At 38.9% G+C, this 23,593-nt stretch overlaps 2 protein-coding genes across 2 annotated transcripts in view; both read right to left on the reverse strand.

Moving 5' to 3' along the window:
* Nucleotides 1-14,442, reverse strand: LOC306872299 (cadherin-23; the record flags this gene model as incomplete). The annotated part of the gene is made up of 29 exons (XM_079420805.1): nt 1-549; nt 643-664; nt 791-889; nt 1,050-1,244; nt 1,368-1,532; nt 1,975-2,069; nt 2,200-2,391; nt 2,747-2,857; nt 3,201-3,508; nt 3,689-3,837; nt 3,960-4,132; nt 5,474-5,572; nt 5,659-5,910; nt 6,006-6,131; nt 6,445-7,395; nt 8,368-8,498; nt 8,609-8,789; nt 8,903-9,058; nt 9,152-9,280; nt 9,370-9,543; nt 9,658-9,770; nt 10,055-10,148; nt 10,233-10,346; nt 10,445-10,552; nt 10,834-10,863; nt 10,944-11,033; nt 11,320-11,483; nt 11,780-11,837; nt 14,380-14,442. 29 exons carry the CDS (start codon nt 14,440-14,442, stop codon nt 463-465), a joined length of 4,629 nt encoding a protein of 1,542 aa, XP_079276931.1. The 3' UTR covers nt 1-462.
* Nucleotides 14,179-23,593, reverse strand: part of LOC306872461 (protocadherin Fat 4-like) — a 19,892-nt gene continuing 10,477 nt past the window's right edge. Inside the window, exons 17-25 of the mRNA XM_079421026.1 lie at nt 22,566-22,873; nt 21,667-21,777; nt 17,511-17,702; nt 17,259-17,356; nt 16,665-16,817; nt 15,503-15,697; nt 15,076-15,177; nt 14,593-14,611; nt 14,179-14,502 (exon numbers count right to left, since the gene is read on the reverse strand). Coding sequence (XP_079277152.1) covers nt 14,611; nt 15,076-15,177; nt 15,503-15,697; nt 16,665-16,817; nt 17,259-17,356; nt 17,511-17,702; nt 21,667-21,777; nt 22,566-22,873 — 1,160 coding nt within the window. The 3' untranslated portion in view covers nt 14,179-14,502; nt 14,593-14,610. The remainder of the gene's footprint in view (nt 14,503-14,592; nt 14,612-15,075; nt 15,178-15,502; nt 15,698-16,664; nt 16,818-17,258; nt 17,357-17,510; nt 17,703-21,666; nt 21,778-22,565; nt 22,874-23,593) is intronic.

Genomic DNA, 23,593 nt, shown 5'->3' on the forward strand with positions numbered 1-23,593 from the left:
AGAAACATTTTCAAAGTTTAATCATTCTAAAAAGGTATTTACATCATCAAAGATACAAATTAAAAGTGTTTTGAAACCCAATTGTAGCTGAGCTGGTTAAAGTGCAAAAGCCTGCTGTTATTTGTAAGCAGGTTTTGGGATGTCCATGTCCCTTTGTAAAGGACCACGTTGAAAATCAAAATGCAAGGCAGATGAATGTATTACTTAAAAGGAAAAGGTATACAAAGGAAATTTTTTGCTCTTTTCTAAAAACAGGTGATTTTAAGACAGTATATTTATAGTCAACATTTCTCGCTGTCTTGTCGCGGTACATTATGGGATTTGCTTGTATCTTTTGGAATTGCCTTAAAATGCGACTCACTATGTTATGGAACAGAGCTTTAACATTGTGTCAGAATTAATTTTAAAACTCATGAAGTCTTATAATGAAGTATTGAGGAGCTTTGATCCATTGTGATGTTTTCAGAAGGCAGAGATGCTGCTTCCATTTCTCAAATCTGCGTCATTTTCAGAATATCTTTCAACCTCACGTGTGTTACTGAACTCAACCTGAAAAACAAAATTTGAAATATGTATTTGTAAATGCAAACTTCTTCAATTCTGAATATTGGCTGAATTCTACTTATGAATTGAGTGCCTTACCTCTTTGGCTTCTTCTTTTTTGCTATCAACAGAAGAAACATATTTAGTCAAACATCTCAGAACAAACCTGATGCACATTTTGTATTTGACAGCAAATTTGTAAAAAGTGTGAGTGCATCTGCTCTTTTACAATACAAATGGCGTTTACCTGGAAACGTTAGAACCACTGTCAATGCTTGAGCTCTTCTTCATTCTGCCAATATTGAAGCTCTCTTTGTCAGAATCTGTGTCCTTCATTTTCTTATTCCTGAGGCAGCAAAAATAATACATTAAATACAATTTTTCCACTTGAAAAAAAAGTTTACCCCTAAAAAAATTAGTAGTCCTTTTGAAAAATGTTCAAAGTCAACACAGTTTAATCAGTATGATGCTTGATATGCATGGAAAAACTGCCACTAATAATTTACCTAACAAGATAGACAGTCATCAGAGCGATAAGTCCCACAATGCTTATAGCCAGCAGAACACTGAGAGCGATGACTGCTGCTTCACTGGAATCTTCAGAATTGTTTCCAGAACCATCCTCCACTTTGAATTCTAAATCGGAACCAAACACCTTCTCCAGTTCCACTTTTAAAGTGTTGTGATTATTCTGTAGTTTTCTGTGGGAGTCGACAGAATTCACATTCCTCAAACTCGCATCTTGTAAATTACGTAGGAAACCTAGTAGGCTTTAAAAGCAGAAATGTGAAATAATTTATGAATATATTGCATTTCTAACTTACTCTTTGACCTCCGTGGCTTCAATGACAGCACCACTGGTATCCATCGCAACGAAGCTGACGTAAGTCTTGGCTGTAGAGTCTCGGAGAATGGTGCGCATCTCAATCCCATCCTCAGCTCTCACACTGAGGATTTTCACAGTCAAACCTAAAGCTTTCCTCATGGAACTGAGAAAAAACACCAATAAAACATTCAGTATGATTTGTGAACTGCAACAAGTTTATTGAAAAGAACCAACTCAAAAAGAAGGATTCATTCAAGTAAGAGAGGTTCTTGAGGTCAATGCACTGACCCAGTGGTGGAGATTGAGTGAATAATGACATAAGTTATGTGACTTTAGAAAATATGCATATGGACTATATAATGGTGCTTGATGGTCCCATGCTCAATGTGAACTAAAAAAATAATTTATTTTGTCTTGCAGAGAAAAGTCAGCAGCATCGGGTATGACATAAGAGTGAGTTAATAGTGGCAAAATGAGTGAACAATTTGGATAAACATACATGCATAACTTTCCCCTTACTCCCTTTTCTCAAAACACAAATTACATTGATTAAATATCCATTCTGTCCCCATGCAAAGTAGGCTGAGAAATGGCAATTCTCCTACTCTTCAATCTCTGGGATCTTCTTCTCCACTGTGAACACGGGCTGGTTTAGAGAGATGACCACGACGTTGTCGCTTTCACTATCTTTCACTGTGATCTGTAGGTGGAAAACATGAGAGCTTGTTTTCTCATGAATCTCATGAATTTTCACAGTTTTCAATCACAATGCCTTTGATCTATTGAAAAAGTCTTGCAAAAGCTTTCTTTTTTTTTCTCTTTCTTCTCACCTGTACTTCTGCAGTCGTGGACAGTCCATGTTTATCAGTGGCTTTAACCTGAAAGGTATGCAGACCGTCTCCAACACTAGATGCATCCCGTACGTAGATTTGACCAGTGTTTGCCTCCACTTCCAACAGAGATGTGGACTCCAGCAGGGAATACTGCAATTCTGAGCTCTCGCCCACATCAGGGTCTGACGCCTGAGGGACACACAACATTTCATCCAGTTACGTGACCCCAAAAAATACTTGATTAATTACAATTAACAGTTTCTTTAGTCTATTACTTATATTCAGTTCTGTGTTTTGTTTTCCATTTGCAAGGGTCTTACTAGAGCATTAGCCATAGAGTTGCTAAGATGTGGTTGCTAGGTGTTTGCTTACTGGCCCGAGTCAAAAGATCCCACCCCAAAGTCTCTATGATATTCTAGTCTCTAGATATTCTTCCACTGTACCTTAGCAAATGCCAAAATAAATATGAGTACATCCATTGTATTTACAACTGATGTCTATGCCCTCTTTTGAAAAGCACCAGCCACCTCTGAGATACACTTACCTGGACCTTCACTACAGGGAATTTGTATGGAGTGATTCTGAAGATTTCTGCCTTATATATTTCAGTCTCAAACACAGGAGCCTCATTCACATTCTCAACCTGAACTCTGACCTGAAGATTAAGAGAGAGAAAGAAAGTCAAATGCTATTATCCATGAACCCTGTTCCAGGTTTTTGAAAGGGAGGAAACCTTGGATTTAACGTGTTGGAAAAGCAAGACTTAGGCCTGAAATACGCTCTGCGCAAGTATGTGAACACAAACTTTTCTAGTTTCACAAACTTGAATTTGCTGCAAAAATGATTTGTGCATTCTCATTGCTGCATCAAGAGGTGCTATTTTCTTGAGTTGTCTTCTAGAGGACAACTACTCAACATGTATTTTAGCTATCTACCATTGGTGTTTGCGTACTTGTGTAGAGTTTATTTTTGGCCTTAGTTTGTATTGAGAATAGTACCGTTGTCTCTGCAGTGCTTGGAGGAGATCTGGAGTCTATGGCCTCTACTGTGAGAAAGTACCACTCCTCTTCCTCCTTGTCCAGTGGTGTGAGAGCTTTTATGGTTCCTTCCTCATCCACAGAGAAGACATCCTTATGTGACTTCATGTTATAGCTGACTGTAACCAGTGGACTCCCTGATAATGCCTTAACCTTGCCTACTATCGTGGCCTCAGGTTCATTCTCCTTGATTGAAAAGTTGTAGGAGGAGCTCTCAAAAGCCACAACCTCACTGAGAGAGGACATTTTGAAGTGGATCAAGACTTCGGCTACATAGAGAAGAAAGATGATAGTTTTGACATGTTCATTGGATCAGATTTGAGTACTGAAGGGGGAATTTACTAACAATGAACTCCCAAAGAACTGTTCATGTGCAAACATTATCTGCATTGATTTATCACCCAATTCACAGGAATATTTGAAAAGAATTATGCAAACCAGACCCAAACCTTCATCAGATTGTGCTGGTGTTCCCTGATCTGTCGCTATAGCAGTCAGAGTTAACAGTGTGTCTTCTGTGACCTCACTAAGGCCAGAGATCAAAGTGATGTCTCCTGTTTCAGCATCCAGTGCAACCATAGAAGATTCTTCAGAGAAACTACAGAAAGACATTCATGCATCCATCTTAAAGTGTCATGTAGGTAAGTGTGTTTTTATATTATTAATCCTGAAGAGTTTAACTTTTCTAAATGGAAGCTTTATGAAATTCTTGCGCTGTACCTGTAGCTAATGATTGCGTTGGATCCATCATCTTTATCTGTGGCAGAGACTGACAGCAGCACCTCTCCAACCTTGGCGTCTTTAACCAGAATGCTTCTGCTGTAGGAGTCAGAGCTGAAGACTGGAGCGTTGTCATTAACGTCTGTGATACTGACCCTCACTGTGGTGATGTTCTGCAGAAAACAAACACAAGCAATCCTTTTGTAGTACAGACCAAAAGCCCATATTTGCAATATCTAGTATCTAACTTAAAGATAGTAACTAGTATCGGGTATCCAGAAGTTTCAATATTGACACAAAGTTGGATGCACAGTGCAATGTTTTAGTCAATAGCAGCTTCGACTGGTTGATCATCTGTGCAACATGAAAACTACTACCTGGAGTTTGCTTTACATGTCATTTAAAGATGGAAAAATAAAAGAATTAGATATAAATTTAGAGTAGAAGTAGTCAACACTGCTCCTGGAGGGCTACCATCCTACAGAGTGTAGCTCCAACCTTAATCAAACACATCTGAACCAGCTAATCAACTCTACAGGACATTGGCCCTTCAGGAGATAGGGCCCGTTCTTCGCACATCGCTAACTCAGTTAGTTGGATTTGATTGTTGACGATTTTGTTTGATCTTGGATTGGTTGGGTCTTCTAAGCTCATAACGGAGATGCTGCCATAGCAACAGGTCCATAAACTTAAACCTGCTCGGGAGCAAGCTGATTTCATGTAAATAGGATTAGATTGCACCTTTTTAAGTGGAACTGATACTTAAAATCTGTCCCAGCCACTGCTACTTTATTTCAAGAGTACCCTACTGATCCAGGGACAATAATAATTTAAAAATTAATTTGAAAATAATATAATAATGTTGTATACTCTATAATGCTATAGTCACAGCCAGTTTGACTTATTGAAAGATTTATTTGTGATAAAATAATGACTTTATAACTAAGTCTTACACACATGCTATAGCATACAGTTAATGTAGAGTCGTGCATTAATTTGAGTGGTTGGAGAGCAACTCTGACAAAAGATTGCTCTCCAGGAGCAGGAACCAACTAATCAAGGTGCTCATGACTACTTGAAAACAACAGCCAAGTGTGTTAGAGCAAGGATGGAACTAAAGTCTGTATGAAGGAAGAGGCAGGGTTTCGCTAACTCAGGTCTATGTTGTCTAGGTTGCATGCTATTAAGTGCCTCAAACAAAACTCAATGAATTCATCCACAAATGAACTGGAAAATCAAGCAACTAGTTTATCCTTTGAACATGTCCTGTATCATGGCAGACAGGTAAAAAGATTTACACTCTGACTCCTGTGTGTTGCAGAACACCTGATGATCATATTGGAGCTTGAAGTTATTGTGCTTTTTGTTATATTGGCAATATGCACCAGTAGTCTGTAAACAGACTGTGGGAATGCTGTCTGAGGTTGTGACTAAGAATGTACCAGCAAGTACAATAACAAAACTGTATTGTACACTGTTAGATCATGCAACTTGTACAAAGAATAATAAATTACATTTCCCTGTGGGACCCCATGATCCACAGCAACAATGACCACATCATACACATCTTGTGTCTCCCGATCCAGCTCCTCAATTGTTATTAGAGTTCCATCCTAAAGGGGAAAAGGTATTAAATATAAAAAATAATAAATAAGAATTGATCATCAGACAATGCACTGTCATAGGTTTAGGTCCCTACCTCTTTGCAGCTGAAGATATAGCTGTAAGAGGAAGTAGTGATGGTGACACGTCCGTTTTCTCCAATGTCAGAGTCTGTGGCTGATATTAAGCACACCTCTCCAGGTGATGAGGGAGTGTAAACACCTTCCTGAATCTCAATGCGGTCTGGGAGAGGAAGGAATTGTGGGTTGTTGTCGTTGACGTCCAGAACAGTGATGTTTACCTGAGCTGTGGAGCTTAAACCATCATCAGGCTGGTCTACAGCTATTACCTAAAGAAGACAACGCATTCCCATTAAGAATGAATAGTCATCCTGGACATTTTATGAATAGTTGGGTTCAAGAGATGAATGGGATAGTTTTGTACCTCTATGATGTAATTGTCTATAGTTTCTCTATCCAAGGTGGCATCGCTCCTGAGTGATACTACTCCTTGACTGTTGATAATGAAGGTATCGCTGTCCATGATAAAGTGACCTTTAGAGAACCCACCCTGATCGGAAAGAAAAGAAGAAGAGGTAAGTGCATTGAAACAAACTGGGAATGTTGGCTTGACGAAGCCTTAACTGGAAATTTTCAAGGTGAATTTGGAAGTTGTTCAGGTCTTTTGTAGTTTAAATAGTTTGAAGAAAGTTTGGAATGTTACATATGCCTGAATTATTAAACTGTTGCAAAATAGTTCTGAGTAACTTGTAGGAAATTCTGTCAGTTTGTTGCTAGATGTTAGAGTTTTAAGATGCTGCTACTGTGTTCTGGAAGGTTCTTAGTGGTTGGAACAACAAATAATGACTGCTTTTTTCTCTCACCTCATCCTCATCTGTAACCTCCAAAGATACCAGAGCAGTTCCACCTGCAAGGTTTTCATAGACGGACATCTCATACTGGTCCTTACTAAACACAGGAGCTTTATCGTTTATATCCTCAACCAACACCGTTACAGAAACACTGCCAGTGAGAACGGGGTTTCCTCCATCTCGTCCCTCCACCTCTAGAGTGTACCTCTTAGCTTCGCCATAATCCAGTTTTGCAGCTAGGCTTATGGAACCAGACACTTCATCAATCGTAAAGACGGGTGGTGTTGAAGAAGGCTCCTGGTTGACAATGTGATAATTCACGATAGCATTTTCACCGTCATCTTTGTCTGTCGCCTTGATATCTATGACATTTGTTCCTACTTCAGCATGCTCGGACACTGTGGTCTCATACTGTTGTTTGGAAAATATGGGAGCATTGTCGTTGATGTCAGTCACAGAGATTTCCAGACTCGTGTTAGCAGAACGCGTTGGGCGACCCTGATCTTGGGCAGTGATCACTAAGCGGTACTCATCTTGGGTCTCCCTGTCAAGGGGAGCTGCTAGAGTTATCACTCCTGTTACTTGGTCAACATTAAATCTCCCAGCACCTCCCAGGAGAGTGTATCGCACTTCCCCATTAAACTCTGAATCTACATCTGTGGCTGTTACGGATGTTACTTCATCTGCCACCATGTGATCCTCTGGTACTTGGACAGTGGCAGGGTGATTTTCAAACACTGGACTGTTGTCATTGATGTCCAGCACATCAACCAAGACTGATGCCTCATCCCGGTTAGTGCCATCCGTTATTAACACCTGCACAGTGTATCTGTTCTTCTCCTCATAGTCTAGTTTGACTTTGGTCGAGAGAACACCTGTATTCTGGTTTATGGAGAACTTGTCGGTATCACTCGTAACTGTTAAGGTGACAGGAACCAAAGGATCAAGGGACAGGAAGTCAAGCTGTAAATGAGAGAGTACACATTGGTCCATGATTAGACTATTTACAAGATTTCCACTATTTCCTCACACAAAGTTGTCAAATAACTTTAGAAGACTTGGAATATAGACTACTATATGGACTGCTTGGATGGTCCTTTTATGTAAGGGGTCTCCAACCCTGCTCCTGGAGAGCTACTGTCCTGCAGACTTCAGTTCCAACCCTGCTCCAAAACACCTGCCTGTAATTATCAAGCTACCCTGAACACCTTAATTAGCTGTTTCAGGTGTATTTGGAGCCGAAGGAGCAGGGTTGGAGACCCCTGTTTTATTTTGGAGATTGACAGTCACATGCTTGCACACTTCTTGTAAATTTCTCCTTTTTGTATTCCATAGAAAAAAAATGTGTTTGGAACAACTTGAGGGTAAAACATGTGACTGTCTTCATAAACCCTGGATGGAGCTTCGAGACATGCTAGATTTCAAGTAGACTGGACCAATTTGAAATCCTTATTTCCACCGAGTAGTATCGTTCAGTATGGTAGCCTACAGTACGGTCCACAATTATTTCCGTTTCCACTGTCAGAAGTTGTGAACGGTATCAAAATAGCCAACCGTACCGTCCCACTTTTTTGGGACCGTTCTATTGGGGTACCTAGCACAGTAGTTCAGTACCTAAAGGGTGGAGCTAGACTTAGTACAGAGTGTTGATTGACAGAGACTAGTCAATTATATTCATATTTTTTTCCTGTTATAGCACCACCAAGTGGCCAAGCTCAGCCATTTTTTTTTTTGCATGTGTCCACAGACTGAGTCCATACATAAGTGTACCAAGTTTGGTGAAAATATATTTTTGTGTTTTTTTGTTAGTTTAGATGATTATAATTCAGCAGACCATATTATTATCGTCAAAGGCTTTTATATCAGTTATAGGGACAGTGCCTCGGGAAAGAATCGTATAAGCTCTTATAAGGAAACTGTTTGTGCTGTAAGGACCTTCACGATGTCTGCATCTGCCTGATCCTCCTCTACTTGTCCCTGGTAGGTGTCCTGAAGGAACTGAGGATGAGACTCTCCAGGTGCCTTGACATTCACCATTGCAGCAGTTGATCTGCTTATAACACCCCCTGATGGCATGAAAAGAAAGTGCAGTGGTTTTTATGCCAAAAGTAATGTAGCCACAGCCATATAGGCCTCCATCAAATGTCTTCCAAAACACCTAGATATGAAAACTTACCATCTTTTGCAGTCACATAGAGTGCAAACTCAAGGATTTTATTGTCCACCATGTCAATTTCTTTAATGAGTTTAATCTCCCCATTATTCTCATTAATTTCAAAATGACCTTTCTCATTTCCAAACTCAATGGAGTAGCTGATTTCCCCATTTGGACCTTCATCCAGGTCTGCTGCCTCGACCTTACATGAAAATTTAAGTATGTTTAGTTAGTATACAACTTCTTGAAAATGTACTAAAACATTGATTGTGCTGGAAAACATTTAAATGACTCAATAAAACAATGATTCATCACCTTGACAACCTGCATTCCAGCAGTCTGATTGCTGAAAACTTTGCCCTCATACTTGGAAGCTGTAAACTGAGGACTGTTGTCATTCTCATCCAGCAAGACAATGGTCACATCTGCTGTTGCTTTGTAGGTAGAAGGAGAGTTTTCTTGTGCTTCAACCTTTAGATTTTGAAAACAAAATTGGTGTCACATAAATTTTCATTGCACAAAATTCATAATCATATTTAATGATAAAATGAGCCTTATTGTTACTTGAAAACTGAAGCTAGCTGTGGTCTCTCTGTCTAGGTCCGCAGGGGTTTTCACCACAATTATTCCATCAGGGCTGATTGAAAAAGGGACGGAGTCTGGAATAATCCGGATTGTTCCCGCAAATCCTCCCTGGGAGGAAAGAGGTCACTTTGTAAGTTCTTTTCTCAGTTTTTAATTTTATTTGTACAAACAGACAGCAAGATTTTCAGGAACAGTACCAGGTCTAGATCAATGACTTTAGTCTGAAGCACAAACTGGTCCTTTGGTGAATTTTCCAGAATAGACGCTGTGTACTCATCCTGGTCAAATTCTGGCGGGTTGTCATCCATGTTCTTAATGATAACAGATACCACAGCGTTTGCCGTCTTACTGGCGTCATCCTGCTGAGCTGCCTGTTTTTTTGCAAGGAAATAATGAGTAGAAAACATGAAGAATCAAAATACTGAAATTTCTTCAGATTCATAACATCATCTTTTTAAATGAATGTCTTGAGAAACGTCTTATACCTGTATGTAAACCGTTATCTTGTCAATTTCCTCTCTGTCTAGTGCCGTTATCACAGAGATGACCCCAGTCCTTTCATCAATATTAAAGTTGCTCTGATATTCATTTGGAAAGACTGGAACAAGAATATGGATAAATGTGCTTTATTACCAGAAACGTAATTCAGAATATTCAAATGTAAGTATATTATTAGGGGTGTAAAATACTTGTTTTAGCAATGGCTTTTTACATTGTTTGGTGGATTTTTATATCCCTCCATATTATCAGACTTAAAATGAGTCTTTTCACCACTAGCTCTACCACATTTATCAAGAAACTATATTTGGAAACAGGTGGAGGAGGCTGTTTAGATTAGGATGCATGTCATGTAGTGTGTTGTAAATCTTCTGTTAACAGTACCTGTTGTTATGCTGTAAACGACAGGCTCGTTGATGCCCGTGTCGCCATCTTGAGCTTTTATGGCCACAGGAGTGACGCCTGATAATTGTCCTACCTGGGCATGGAGAGAAAAGAGGGTTTTCTTTGTGTGGTCAGACATGGATTTAAAGCTTTAATCTTGTTCTGTAGTGCCGTTTACCTCATTTTCCTCAATGGATGCTTCATAGAGACTGTGATCAAAATAAGGGTTTAGGTTGTCAAAATCTTCTACCGTTATTGTAACTGTTGTTCTGTCATTCAGTTCTCCTATATCCTGCAAAGAGACGTAGTGTTGTGTTACTGCTTTATATGGAAAAAAAGCAGCTTGGACATTCTGCATGACTGGTAGGATGTGAGAAAGTTTGTCTTTACTTTAGCTTCCACAGTGAAGATGTACTGTTGAGCATTGTTGTAGTTCAGACGTTTAGTCAACCTGATGTTGCCGTCCTGTCTCACTTCAAAGTCATCTGGTACTGGAGGCTGATAATAGAGTAGAAGTGATTCATCAAAATGAGCACATGGATAAATGCTTACTAAACAATCATTATTATTTAGTTTTCTTTACTGTAACTGTAAACCCCCATTAATTAGTCATAATTAAATATTTGACAGCCCTACTGGAAATTTAACTTACATTTAGTCACTGATACAAATAATGCAGTTTTGTGGTAATATATCACATACATTAGACTCAAACTCACCAGTATAGAATATATAATTCTGTTGTTTTCTTGAGACAGATCTGCATCGTCAGCCCTCACCTTGAGCACATCTGAACCCACAGCCGTCGTCTGGAGCAAAAGACAGGTTTACTAAGAGATGTGAGATCCCTCAGTGACCAAACAGCTGTATAAAGACACATTACACACACCTCTGACACTGTGGCGCTGTATGTTTTGCTCTGGAAGATCGGAGGGTTGTCATTGATGTCCAGAACATCTACTGTCCGGATGTTTTTTAGCTGTAATGAACAATGAAGACTTTGTTGTCAAGGTTTATGTGCTGAATATTTGTTTCTATAATGCTTTGTCTTAATGTTATTGTTTAAATAAACATACCCCTCCTGAGCAGGTGACGGAATAATATAATTTCTCTCCATGCTAGAAGAAATAAAACATACAAAGAGTGAAAAAAGTAAATAAAGTACAATCAAATGTGTGTCAAAACCTTAGTTAGGATAAGCTACCAGTCAGTAGAGACTAGCTGACACTCTACTAACTCAATGAATCAGAGAGGCTGGAACAAACCTCCTTTAGTTCATCAGCGTCCAGTGGTTTTTTGGTCCGTACAGTAGCGGTTGAAGCTCCATCAGAGTGAATCAGCTCCACAAATTCCAGGCTAATATTAAAGAGATATGCCTCCAGAAACAGACGATCATTAAGTCCGATATTAGTGAGAATCTCTACATCACCTGTAGGCCAGATCAAATACACATTTAAATATGCATTATAACACACAACCATAATAATTAATTTCATAAAGACTAGATAATTCCAGTGCCCTGCTGTTCTGGTATTACTCTTGTAATACCCACAAACAGCACTTTAAATTACCACAGAAGCACTTTATCAAATATATTTTGAAATATTTTAATATAAACATTAAAAAATTGTATACTAATAACAATAAGATAAAAATTTGCTTGCAAAAGTGAAAAGAAACGTAATATCGTAAACTATTATTTAAAGTCATGTTAGCATTTCTCACCTTCATATCCCTCCTGGATACTCCCTACATTGATATGAGTCCCAGCTGCACAGTTTATCTGTGAGGAAGCTTAAACAGCAACAAGTATTCGCTTTAAAGACCTAATAGACAGCTGAAAGCCTACATGCATTCAGTATTACAAACAGCATTAAATCACACAATATACCATCATTCTAAATCAAATCAACATAGTATCTAGTTGTATAATGAATATTACTTGTTTAAAACACATGGAATTAAATATTTAATCACTTCGAAATATATCTATTATAATAATATTAAGTTATATTACTTCCTATTAAATGCTGACAAACATTTGTCTTCATTAGACAGACATAAATGTGACTTACTAGGTACACTCCATACACCATGAACATGCAGAAAAGCTAAAATAAATAGAGAATGCAAAGAAATAGAAAATAAGGCCATCTTTTCTATAATCCGCTGTCAGTGCAGCTTGTATTATGAATCCTAGCCGTGAAGAGAATGACTATTCCTTGTGTAACTTATCTCTCTGAGCTGTTCTTTATTGTATGTCATAAACAGTTCTCTGCTGTAAGCAGGTATCAAAGGTGCTTCATAGAAACTGATAATGCAGGACTGATGTGGGAGGGAGTTTCTGGAAAGAGGTTGATGTCACCAATTTATCTGAGGATATCTAAGATTTTGAACTTTTGATATCAATCTTTACTTGATATCGTTCTAGCATTTCTTCTCATGGAATGGTTTCAGGCACTTATTATACAGTCCTCCTGAATACTTAATTCTGACTGGACAGTTGCAACATTTTAATGTCAAATGACCAATGAACTGCATCAATGCCTGTTGTCCAGCAACCGATTTCCTACACCGTGCTTGGTCTTTCATATTACTGTGTGCTCACTTTCTTGTCACATAATGGAATAATTTCAACTCAAATCAATATTTAACTTACAGTATATTTATAAATTGGTGGGGTAATAAGAAGAATACTGAACAGTCAACTGCTCATATAGAAAAACAAACCCCTGTAGGATGATACAAGTTCGTATCTGGGATGTGACCATCCTGTCAGGGTTTATTATGCAATAATGAATAGTACATTATTCCTTCCTTAATAATAACCACTGATCCACTGCCATAAGTCAAAAGACCTTTATGCTGGACTTTGAACTGCATTTGAACAGGCAGTAAAGATACAAGACAACAATGAATAATTCACACCCTGCTAGTGTAACTCCAAACCTACCTGCCTTATTCTATTCTATGTTGCTACTGCCAACACAATCAAAGATTATTTTATCACTGCTTACTAGTTATTATCTTTATTTATCAGAACCAGTGTTATATATATATTACACCAACATTTTAGTTACATTACAGAATAAATCAAAGGTCACATACAATATAAATGTTTGAACGTATATTCAGTTCAGTCCAGAAAGTAGTTTTTTTTTTTGCCTGAAAGATGATAAAAAGTGTTCTCTCTTAACTCTTTCCTGCCATTGATGGTATTTCCCGTCAATCCGTGTTTTCAGAAATAGCACAGAATCTCCAGATCCTAAAAAGAAGCAAAGAAGAAGCAGAAAATAGTGATATAGAAGCATTGCTTACACACATGTAAGCTAACCTGATCATCAAACAGTCAATAACATATAAATAATAATACCTAACATTACCGAATGAAATATCGACCCAGGAAGTGGTGTAGGACTGTGCAAGCATTTTGGTCTTGATCGACTGTTATTTTTTGATCGTCTAGCAGACGTCCTTGAATTAACAACAAAAGCTGGTCCAGTCCTGTCTTACCTCATTTCTGTGATAATTCTTCTACCATCGCTCCATCATTATTGGTATTGCTGGTTTTTATTTACACTGTTTTGTTACACAGTTTATATTAAGATTATAGATTATAGCCAACATAAGATTACATTCTCTCTCTCTCTCTCACACACACACACACACACACACACAATTAATTTCAAACCTTAGAATCTTAGAATTCTTTAATCTGTCCTTTGTTTTCTGACTGAAGTCTTGTAGTACACACATACACTCAGATTTAGTATGCATTCCACTTTGCTTTTAGACTTCTCTAAGCACTTCACTGCCGCCATTCTAAAATGTATTCGACTTTGTGAAGTGGACAAGTGATGTTTATATGGACAGACCCTAGACCCCTCGATTTTTATTGAGTCTACCTCATATGTACACTTCAAGCAGTTGCACATAACACAATGCAACACGAATGTGATAACACCCACACAGTGGGTTTAATTTACCCTCAACTCTGACAACATACAGTATATATACAATTTAAAAAGCCCAAACATACCCATTTATATTTACAGAATGCTGCATCAAACAATTTCATAAAGGAAAAAAAAATGTAAAAGTGAAAAGACGCAGAGGCTATATTTAAAAAATAAAAATCTACATTTATTTACATTCATACAACTTTTGCAAGCACCATGCTCTCCTGTTTGCACTATGGGAAAGCTACATCTATCTTAACAGCTGTATTTTTCAAAGTGAATTCTGCTGTTAATAAAATAGCATTCCTATTCTAAATAAAATGGCAGTGAGGTTTTGCATGTGTCATAATCGAGACATGCTTGTACGCTGCTGAGAAGAACTGAGGAGCTTTGATCTGTCATGATGATTTCCACCGATATCACCGTCATCCTTAGTTTCCCTGTCACATCCTCTCGGTGGACTCTGGGAAGCCTGATTGCTGAGACACTCTAATAACACACAGGACAAAATTATGATTATTGAGTATATACTTTATGAATTATAGATTATGAATTTGTCGTTGCAGCAAGGTGCTTTACCTGTCTGGATCCTGGGTTTCTGTTAACAAGAGAAGGAACAAGTTTCATCAGTTTTTATCTCATAACAAACCAATCCAGATAACAACTTGGTAAGTGATGCACATTTTGCATTTGAGAACTTTTTTAAAATTTCACAAATAAGGTTAACTGTTTGTACGGTGCCCGAGAGGGCCCGTCTTTGGTTCACTTAGTTTTGTCGTGGCCTCGAGATGCTATGTTGAGGGAACAACATCTATTTCTCGTGGCCACGACTTCTTATGACATATTTTTCTCGTGGCCACGAGTTTAATATGTAAACAAACCTATGTGACCATAGCAATAAATAGATGTCGTTACCTCGACAAAACGATCTCGTGGCCACAACACATCACGTTCCCACGAATTAATATCTTGTGGGCACGACAAAACTATTTGAAACGAAGACGACCCCTCCCAGGCACCGTACTGTTTGTATCTGGTCTTTAACAATATGTCGTCACTTACTAGAAGTTATTAGTGTTTTCAATACTACAGTCAGATGTCCTTTTAAGAGCACCACTGCCAATATTGAAGCTCTCTGTGTCAGAGTCTTTTTGCTTTTTGTGCCTGCAAAAACATGTATTATAAATAATTCACCAAACATATTAATTTTACTCATTGTAATAAAAATAGCGTACACATAAAACACGAGTGATGTTCCATGGCAACAATTCTAAAATGTTAAAATTTTGATCAATTTGGATTTCATGTTAACTTTGTTTATTTTTCAATTAGGAAATCTTTTCAGGTCAGTGACAGGTAAGTTTATTCAGTGTCAAAAACAAAAAATGCAGACTGCATTTTTAATAGAAAAATTAGACAAAGATAGAATTAGAAAATTCTAAAGAAAAAATAAATAAAACCTCCTGTTCAATGCCTAGAAATAACTTACCTGTAGCTAACAAAGGCAATCAACAGAGCAATAAGTCCTACAGTGCTTATAGTGAACAGAACACTGAGAGCGATGACGGCTGCTTGACTGGAATCTTCAGAGCTTCCAGAACTGTCCTCCACTTTGATTTCCAAACCAGGACCAAAAACCTTCTTCAGTTCAGAGGTCAAAGCATCGTGCTCAGTGTGCAGTTTCCTGTAGGAGTGAACATAGTTCAGATGCTGCCCTCAAACACAATCATCCTAATTATATAGACTAGATGCAACTCAGGCACCCAGGCTAGAGGCTTTAAAAGCAGAAATGTAAAGCTTATTTTTTTGTTAATGAACTAATAAATTATTTATATATTATACACTGCCTGTCCACTGCATCAGTTAGGGTTAAAATATTGTTACTTGTTAAAATTGTTAAAAGAAATAAAGAAAATCATCTGTAATACCATGCTGTAGCCATTAGATGCCTGTATAGCCATATATATTCAGTGCTGTGTATTCCTTAGTTACTGAGCAGTGTTTTCAGACATAATTGCTCAAGTTTTGTCAGCCCTTCATTGCTGTGCAATTATTTTCTGCATTGTGGCTGATTTGTAGATTGTACACACAAAAAAAACATCTCTGTATTTTTGCCTATTGCCCATTTACTTTCTACGGCGGTCATTTTTGACCGTGAACCTGAGTGTGACTATTTTTTTTTCTGACCATTTAGCTTTTTTGAATCAAGTCCACAATTTTTTGGGAGGGTCACATAGCGACTGCCATAAAAGTCACCAAGTTTCAATTCTGATGAAGTAGCTATTTTTACAATTTCCAAACTTTTTTTTTCGGTCTAAAATGTCCGAACAACACCAGAGGGTTAATTATTTGGTAATTTGCTGTCAAACGTGCATTTTAGTCTGGGACTAGGCTTAAGCCTTGTCTGTGAAACTAGGACAGTAGTATTTTAACAAGTTCATCTTTGGCAGTAGTTGACCTTTAAAAAATGACAATGATATAATGACTGTTGAATCCCCCATTAAAGCAATATTAGGAAAGTAAAAATTACTTGCACTGCATTTGCATTATGAGACATTTACAAAATTTACATTCTGCTTAATGGACATTTCCACATACTCTCTTTCAACACTGACGTTTACTCTAAATAAATTGATACTAGTTCAGCTTACTCTTTGACCTCCGTGGCTGGGATGACAGCACCACTGGAATCCATGCTAATGAAGCTGATGTAAGTCTTGGCTGTAGATTCTCCAAAAATGGTGCCCGTCTCATCTCTCACACTGAGGATTGTCACAGTCAAACCTAAAGCTTTTTCCATGGAACTAAGGAAAAAACACACTATCAGAATGCATACAGAACACAACAATAAGAGGAGGTAGGAAGAAATATCAATGCCACATTCAGTCCAATTTCTGAAAAGATCTGACTCAAAACAATGCTCACATTCAATCCAGTTCTTAATTTCATAGCTTGATTTAAGAACTCTCTACAGGAGAAGCTTTTCTGTAAATAATGGCATAAATTTCAGTCTGTCCTACATACAAATCAAATTATGTGACTTGAGAAGACTTGAACATACAGCCCATATGGATTACTTTTTTATTATGCTTGGAATGTCAAGATGGTGAGTAAATTAATACATTTTTACATTGATATATTTGTAGACTAATTATTATTTAAACATTGTTCTGCTTGTTAACACTTCACAAATGGAAATGCCTTTGCTCTTGACTCAATAAAAATGTTTCAGTGAGATTACTCACTCCTCCATCTCTGGGATCTTCTTCTCCACTATGTACACAGGCTGGTTTAGGGAGATGACTGCGACAATGTCACGATGTTCACTTTGTTTTACTTCGATCTGCAGGTGACAAACACAAGAATTCAGTCTTTGCAATGACTTGTCTGTGTTCGTTCCATTTGAAATGCTCCTTTCATGCTGTTTTGGGTGGTACTCTGACACAGCCTTGTAAAAGCTTTCTCTTTTCCTCTTTTCTTTATATGTTCCTTCTCACCTGTACTTTTGCAGTCGTGTTCAGTCCATGTTTATCAGTGGCTTTAACCTGAAAGCTGAACAGACCGTCTCCAACATTAGATGCATCCAGTACGTAGATCTGACCAGTGCTTTCCTCCACATCCAGCAGAGAAGTGGACTCCAGCAGGGAATACTGCAATTCTGAGCTCTCGCCCACATCAGGGTCTGACGCCTGTAGAAAACACAAAATTAAAACACATTTACTGCAAATAAATCACAAAATAAATTGTAATGAGTAATTCTAGTCTGTTGAAAGCCCCCCAAAATACAGTTGTTGTAGAATATGTGTGTGTTGCATATACACGTTTATGGGACCAGCATGTTTGGAGATGGACATGTGGGGACAGTGATGAGTAATGGGAGAGGTTGGTTCAGTTTTCGGTGGTGGTTTCACATTAAAGAAGTCCATACAAGGTTACCACACGACAACTCTGTTTTGTGCACATCTACATGGTGTCAGAAGTGGGATCGCTTACAAATCATGGCTCACAATCTACGACGCATAGAACCACTTATATTTTTAGGATGACATCGCTAACAACTGGCTGAAATTCAAGAGGGAATGGGACGTGTACAGCAAAGCAGGACTGTCGGACAAGTCAAAGAAGTCAAAGACAAGTCCTTCTCAATTTTGCCGGTTTGGATGCACTAGATAAATATGAGTCATTTCACTTTCAAGAAGATGAGGCCAAAGAGAATCCTGAGGTGTTAATTTAAAAGCTTGATGAGATATGCTTGCCAGAACGGAACGTGATAATGGATAGACATGCATTCAATAGCACAGTGCAAAACAATACAGAAGATGCTGTAACAATTGCGGGGGTGAGCATGCTATTGAGCAACGAAATGCCTGGCTTTTAAAAAACACTGCAACTCATGCAACAAGTGGAATCACTTTGCCAAGTGTTGTAGATCTAAGCCTCAAAATACAGGTGGACGCATACCATCTAGTGGACCTAGTGAAAAAAAACCTACACAGAGTAAATTAAGTGGAAAGTGAGGCCCACCAAGATTATCTTCAATGTGAAAGTGTGGACCTGCTTGCAAACAAAGGAGAAATATTCACCACACTCTCAACAACCATTAAAAAGCAAGTCAAGCTGAAAATAGACACTAGAGCTAAATGCCATGTTATGGCTCTATCCACACTGCAGCACCTTGACCACAACGCCCAAATTGATCAGTCAAACAGAATAAATCTGATTGCCTATGGTGGTCAAACAATCCAGACACTGAGTACTGCTACTCTGGTTATTTTAGGAGGACAATTGCTATTCCACATAGTAGATAGAGATGTTAAAAGTTTGTTAGGCTTACCTGACAGCATGAGATTAAATCTCATACAACTCAGCCCTGAAGTACATGCTGTACAACAGCAGGCTCCCGAGATGAGTGATTATGAAGATCTGTTTCGTACTGACAGTGTTGGTAAGCTTCCAGTCATGTATCACATGTGCCTGGATGAATCAGTGTTTCCTACTGTGTGTGCCCCCAGAAGGATCCCATTGGCTATGAAAGACAAAGTATTACAAGAGTTGGAAAGAATGACCAGACTGGGCATCATCTCACCAGTGGAGGAGGCTACCCCTTGGGCGTCTGCCATGGCAGCTACAATCAAAAAGGATGGTACGGTACGCATATGCATCGACCTTGTGCATCTTAATAAGGCTCTCCTTAGGCCTCATCATCAGTTAAAGACTGTCGAGTAAGTGATTGCTGATATACCACAGGCAAAAAGTCTTCAGCATTCTGGATGCAAAATGTGCATTCTGGCAGATCCCACTGGACGAGGAATCATCAAAACTCACAACTTTTATGACCCCGTTCGGAAGGTATAAATTTCTATGAATGCCACATGAAATTTCAACTGGAAGTGAAGTTTTTCAGAGGTGCATGGAACAGCTCTTCCCTGGGCAGCCTTGTGAAATAGTTGTCGATGACATCTTGATCTGGGGCTCTTCTGTTGAGGAACACGACAAACGCCTTAAACGGTGTGCTAGACCGTGCCAGAGCCATCAATATGCAGCTGAATCCAACAAAATGTCGTTTCAGGGTCTCAGAGGTGCCATATGTAGGCCACCTTCTCACAAACAAAGGTGTCAAGCATGACCCAGAAAAAACCAAGGCCATTCACCAGATGCCTACCCCAGACAAACATGGTTTGCAAAGGTTTCTTGGCATGACCAATTATCTTTAAAAATTCATACATTTTTACAGTGAGATAACAGCTCCCCTCCGTCAGCTCCTGCGTCAAGATTCAGAAGGACATTGGACTGAACAACATGCTGCTGCTGTGGACACACTCAAGGGACATCTGACAAGTCCACCTGTCTTACAGTATTTTGATGTGCACAAGCCAGTGACATTGTCTGCTGATGCTTCCCAGCAATGTCTTGGTGCGGCCTGTCTTCAGGATGGCAGGCTTGTTGCATTCACATCAAGATCTCTCACTGACACTGAAGCACGTTATGCACAGATTGAGAAAGAACTCTTGGGACTAGTCTTTGCCTGTGTAAAGTTCCATGAATATATCTATGGTCGCCCAGTGACTGTGGAGACAGATCATCAGCCTCTTATAACAATCCTGAGAAAAACATCGACTTGGTGGACTCGTACTCTGGATGGTGGGAGTTTGATACCCTTCCAAATCTTTCCAGTAACACTGTGATCAGGCAATTGAAATGCCACTTTACTGTTCATGGGATTCCCCACCAGTTGATGACTGACAATGCAACATCATTTTCAAGGAGGGAATTCAAGAACTTTGCTCACCTGTGGGATTTTCAGCATGTCACGATCAGTCCCAACTATCCGAGATCCAATGGCTTGGCAGAGCGTGGTGTCAGATCTGCAAAACATCTCCTTGAAAAGTGTGCTCGTGATGGCTCTGATATTTATGCAGCCTTACTTAACCTGCGCAAACACCCCTAGGGATGGTCTGCCTTCTCCAGCGCAACATCTACTGTCTCGACGCACCAGGTCTCTGATCCCCATGGTACCATCCCAGCTCACACTGAGAGTTGAGCCTAATGTTCAGGCAGCTTTGTTTGCACTCAGACAAAAATGGAAGAGAAGCCATGACAAATCTACCAGATGCCTTTTGCCTTTGGAGCCTGGGCAGACGGTAAAGATGGAAACGACCTGTGGGTTTAACAAACTGGCCATGGTTTCTGGAAAGACTCGCCAACCCAACAACTGTATTGTCCAGTCTAATGGGAGGGCCTATGTGAGGAACTGTCGCCACCTTCTACAAGTTACTGAATCGTACTGTCCTACCATTACCATGTCTGTACCCATGATCTTTCCTGAACCCCAAGCAAATCCAAGTGCTGTAGTGCCACATGACACTTCAAAAAATGGATGTGATATGCCGTCACCACAAAACACTGACAGTTCCAAGCAAGAGGATCCAGACTCACAAGCTCCACTGTTTGTCACTCGATCAGGAAGAGTCTCCAAGCCTAATTTAAGGTTCAAAGGCTTTGTCACACACTGAGTGTTCATACAGCATGCCATGTTCATGATACATGGAGCACAAGTTACATGTTATTGATGTTTACTTTATGCTGCACCCTTTCCTTTCTTTTCTTTGGTTTATGTTCGGTTATCTGTTTAAAAAAAACAAAAGAAGAAGAAAGATGTAGAATATGTGTGTGTTGCATATACATGTTTATGGGAGCTGCATGTTTGGAGATGGACATGTGGGGACAGTGATGAGTAAAGGGAGAGGTTGGTTCAGTTTTCGGTGGTGGTTTCACATTAAAGAAGTTCATACAGGGTTACCACACGACTACTCTGTTTTGTGCACATCTACAGTTGTGATCTTGGTCATGCATTTTCAATTGGTAAGTAAGAGTTTCATGGAAAGCTGTTTTGGAGAGAAACACTGCAGAAACCAACTTTTATATATTGGCCAGGAAAAAAAATAGTAAGTCTGATTAGTTTGAGAGGCACACTTCTCTTTAATCATTCATGTTCGTAGCACAGGATGAGTTACATGCTGAAATCTATTACTTTAAAGGTTTGAACAAATAACTCGTCATAAGCACGAGCAAAAGTAACACTAGTAATATAGATCTAAGTATATCAACTGCATGTCTTTTGAAATGCAGCAGCAAGCACAGAGATTGACTTACCTGAACCTTCACTATAGGGAATTTGTATGGAGCGATACTGAAAATTTCTGCTTCATATATATCATCGTCAAACACAGGAGCTTCATTCACATTCTCTACTTGAACTCTGACCTGAGGATTAAGAGAGAAAGTCGAATGCTTTGTGTCAGCTGTCTTTTAAAGAAGAGGCACTTTGGCTTTGACATGCTTGAAGACTAGGCCAAAATTTACTCTATGTAAGTATCTGAAAGCAAACACTTCTTCACAAACTTGCGTGCAATTTCTTTTGAAATGTTTCATAATGCAAATGCAATGCAAGTGGGCCAATGTGTTGCTCTCTCAGTGTTGCATTAATGGAGGATACGTCATTACGTCATAAATAGAACGAGCTAGATAACAGTTTACTATCAGGGATTTGTCATGTCATGTCGGATACACTGGGTGACAGATGCAGCAGTGTAGACAGCTTCACTGATTATAATGGGTTCTAGTATTTGTTGCGTCGCACTGCACCGTTCGCCCAGTGTAGACACAGCCTAGTTCCAGATTAAAATGCATGTTTCAGCTGTGTTAATGAAAATGAAAGTAACTTGCATTGACATATCTTAAAATATGTCTTCCATTGTTTTGTCTCAAGAGGCACACCACTCTTTTATTTCATTTCATTATTTTTATTATTATTTAATAAAGCACATTTATAAAATCTACTTAAATGTCCTAGTTTTTAATAAAGCCAACCCCTGTCTTAATCTAAGTCCTGTGAAACCAGGCCCTTTAGTATGAAGGTGACACATCCAATTTAATGATTTGTTACCATTAAAATAACTATGCACAAAAGAACAATGTGTTTGCCAAGCACTGTTTTTTTCAGTACTTGTGTAGAGTTTGTTTCTGGCCTTAGTTTATAATAAGCATAGTACCGTTGTCTCTGCAGTGTTTGGAGGAGATCTGGAGTCTATGGCCTCTACTGTGACAAAGTACCTCTCCTCTTCCTCCTTGTCAAGTGGTCTGAGAGCTTTTATGGTTCCTTCCTCATCCACAGAGAAGACATCCTTATGTGACTTCATGTTGTAGCTGACTGTAACCAGTGGACTTCCTGTTAATGCCTTGACCTTGCCTACTATCGTGGCCTCAGGTTCGTTCTCCTTAATTATGAAGCTGTAGGAGGAGCTCTCAAAAGCCACACTCTCATTGAAAGTGTAAATTTCGAAGTAGATCAAGACGTCAGCTACAGAGAGAAAAATGATGTTAGTTTTGACATATTAGTTTATTTTTTCACAAGCACACCAAGGACACACAGTTGGGTCACATGCTGTACGTAACATAACATGCACAAAAAATTAAAACATCATGACTGATTATTACCAGAAAGCCATAATGTGAAATATAAGTATTCAAGTCTCGAAAAAAATGTTCACAAATATGTAAGCTGATTCATAATTCACAGTTAATGTATTTTAAAGTCTCAGAATAAATACATACAAATTAAAATACAAACAAATTTGATCCTCGCGTTGGCAGCGTTGGCAGCTGCGAACACACCGCACAGACTACAGCCGATGGCAAAATAACATGTGTTCTGCGTATGCGTGAGAGGAATTAACTGTCTATTTCAGCAGCTATCAAATATTCGTCATTCAAAAGGAGAAACCGAAAAACAAAGATATACAAGATAAACACAGATATACGAAATGTAAACAAAGAAGTGCTTTTGAATATCAGTAACGTTGATAACTTTAATTATTTTAAGTGGCTCATGTTGTTATGAAAACATTCACAAATTAGAATGATTGGGAAAGACGAGAAAGCCCGACGAGTGGAACACACCAAACAAACTAGCCCGACCGTTGCTCGCGTCAGGCCGATGGCCGACCTTCAGCTTGGTGTGTCCCGGCCTTTACAGTACTGTATACAGGTGGGAACACACTACTAAGGAAGATTGTGTTTT

Source organism: Barbus barbus, assembly GCF_936440315.1.
Source record: "Barbus barbus genome assembly, chromosome: 7".
Classification (NCBI taxonomy): domain Eukaryota; kingdom Metazoa; phylum Chordata; class Actinopteri; order Cypriniformes; family Cyprinidae; genus Barbus; species Barbus barbus.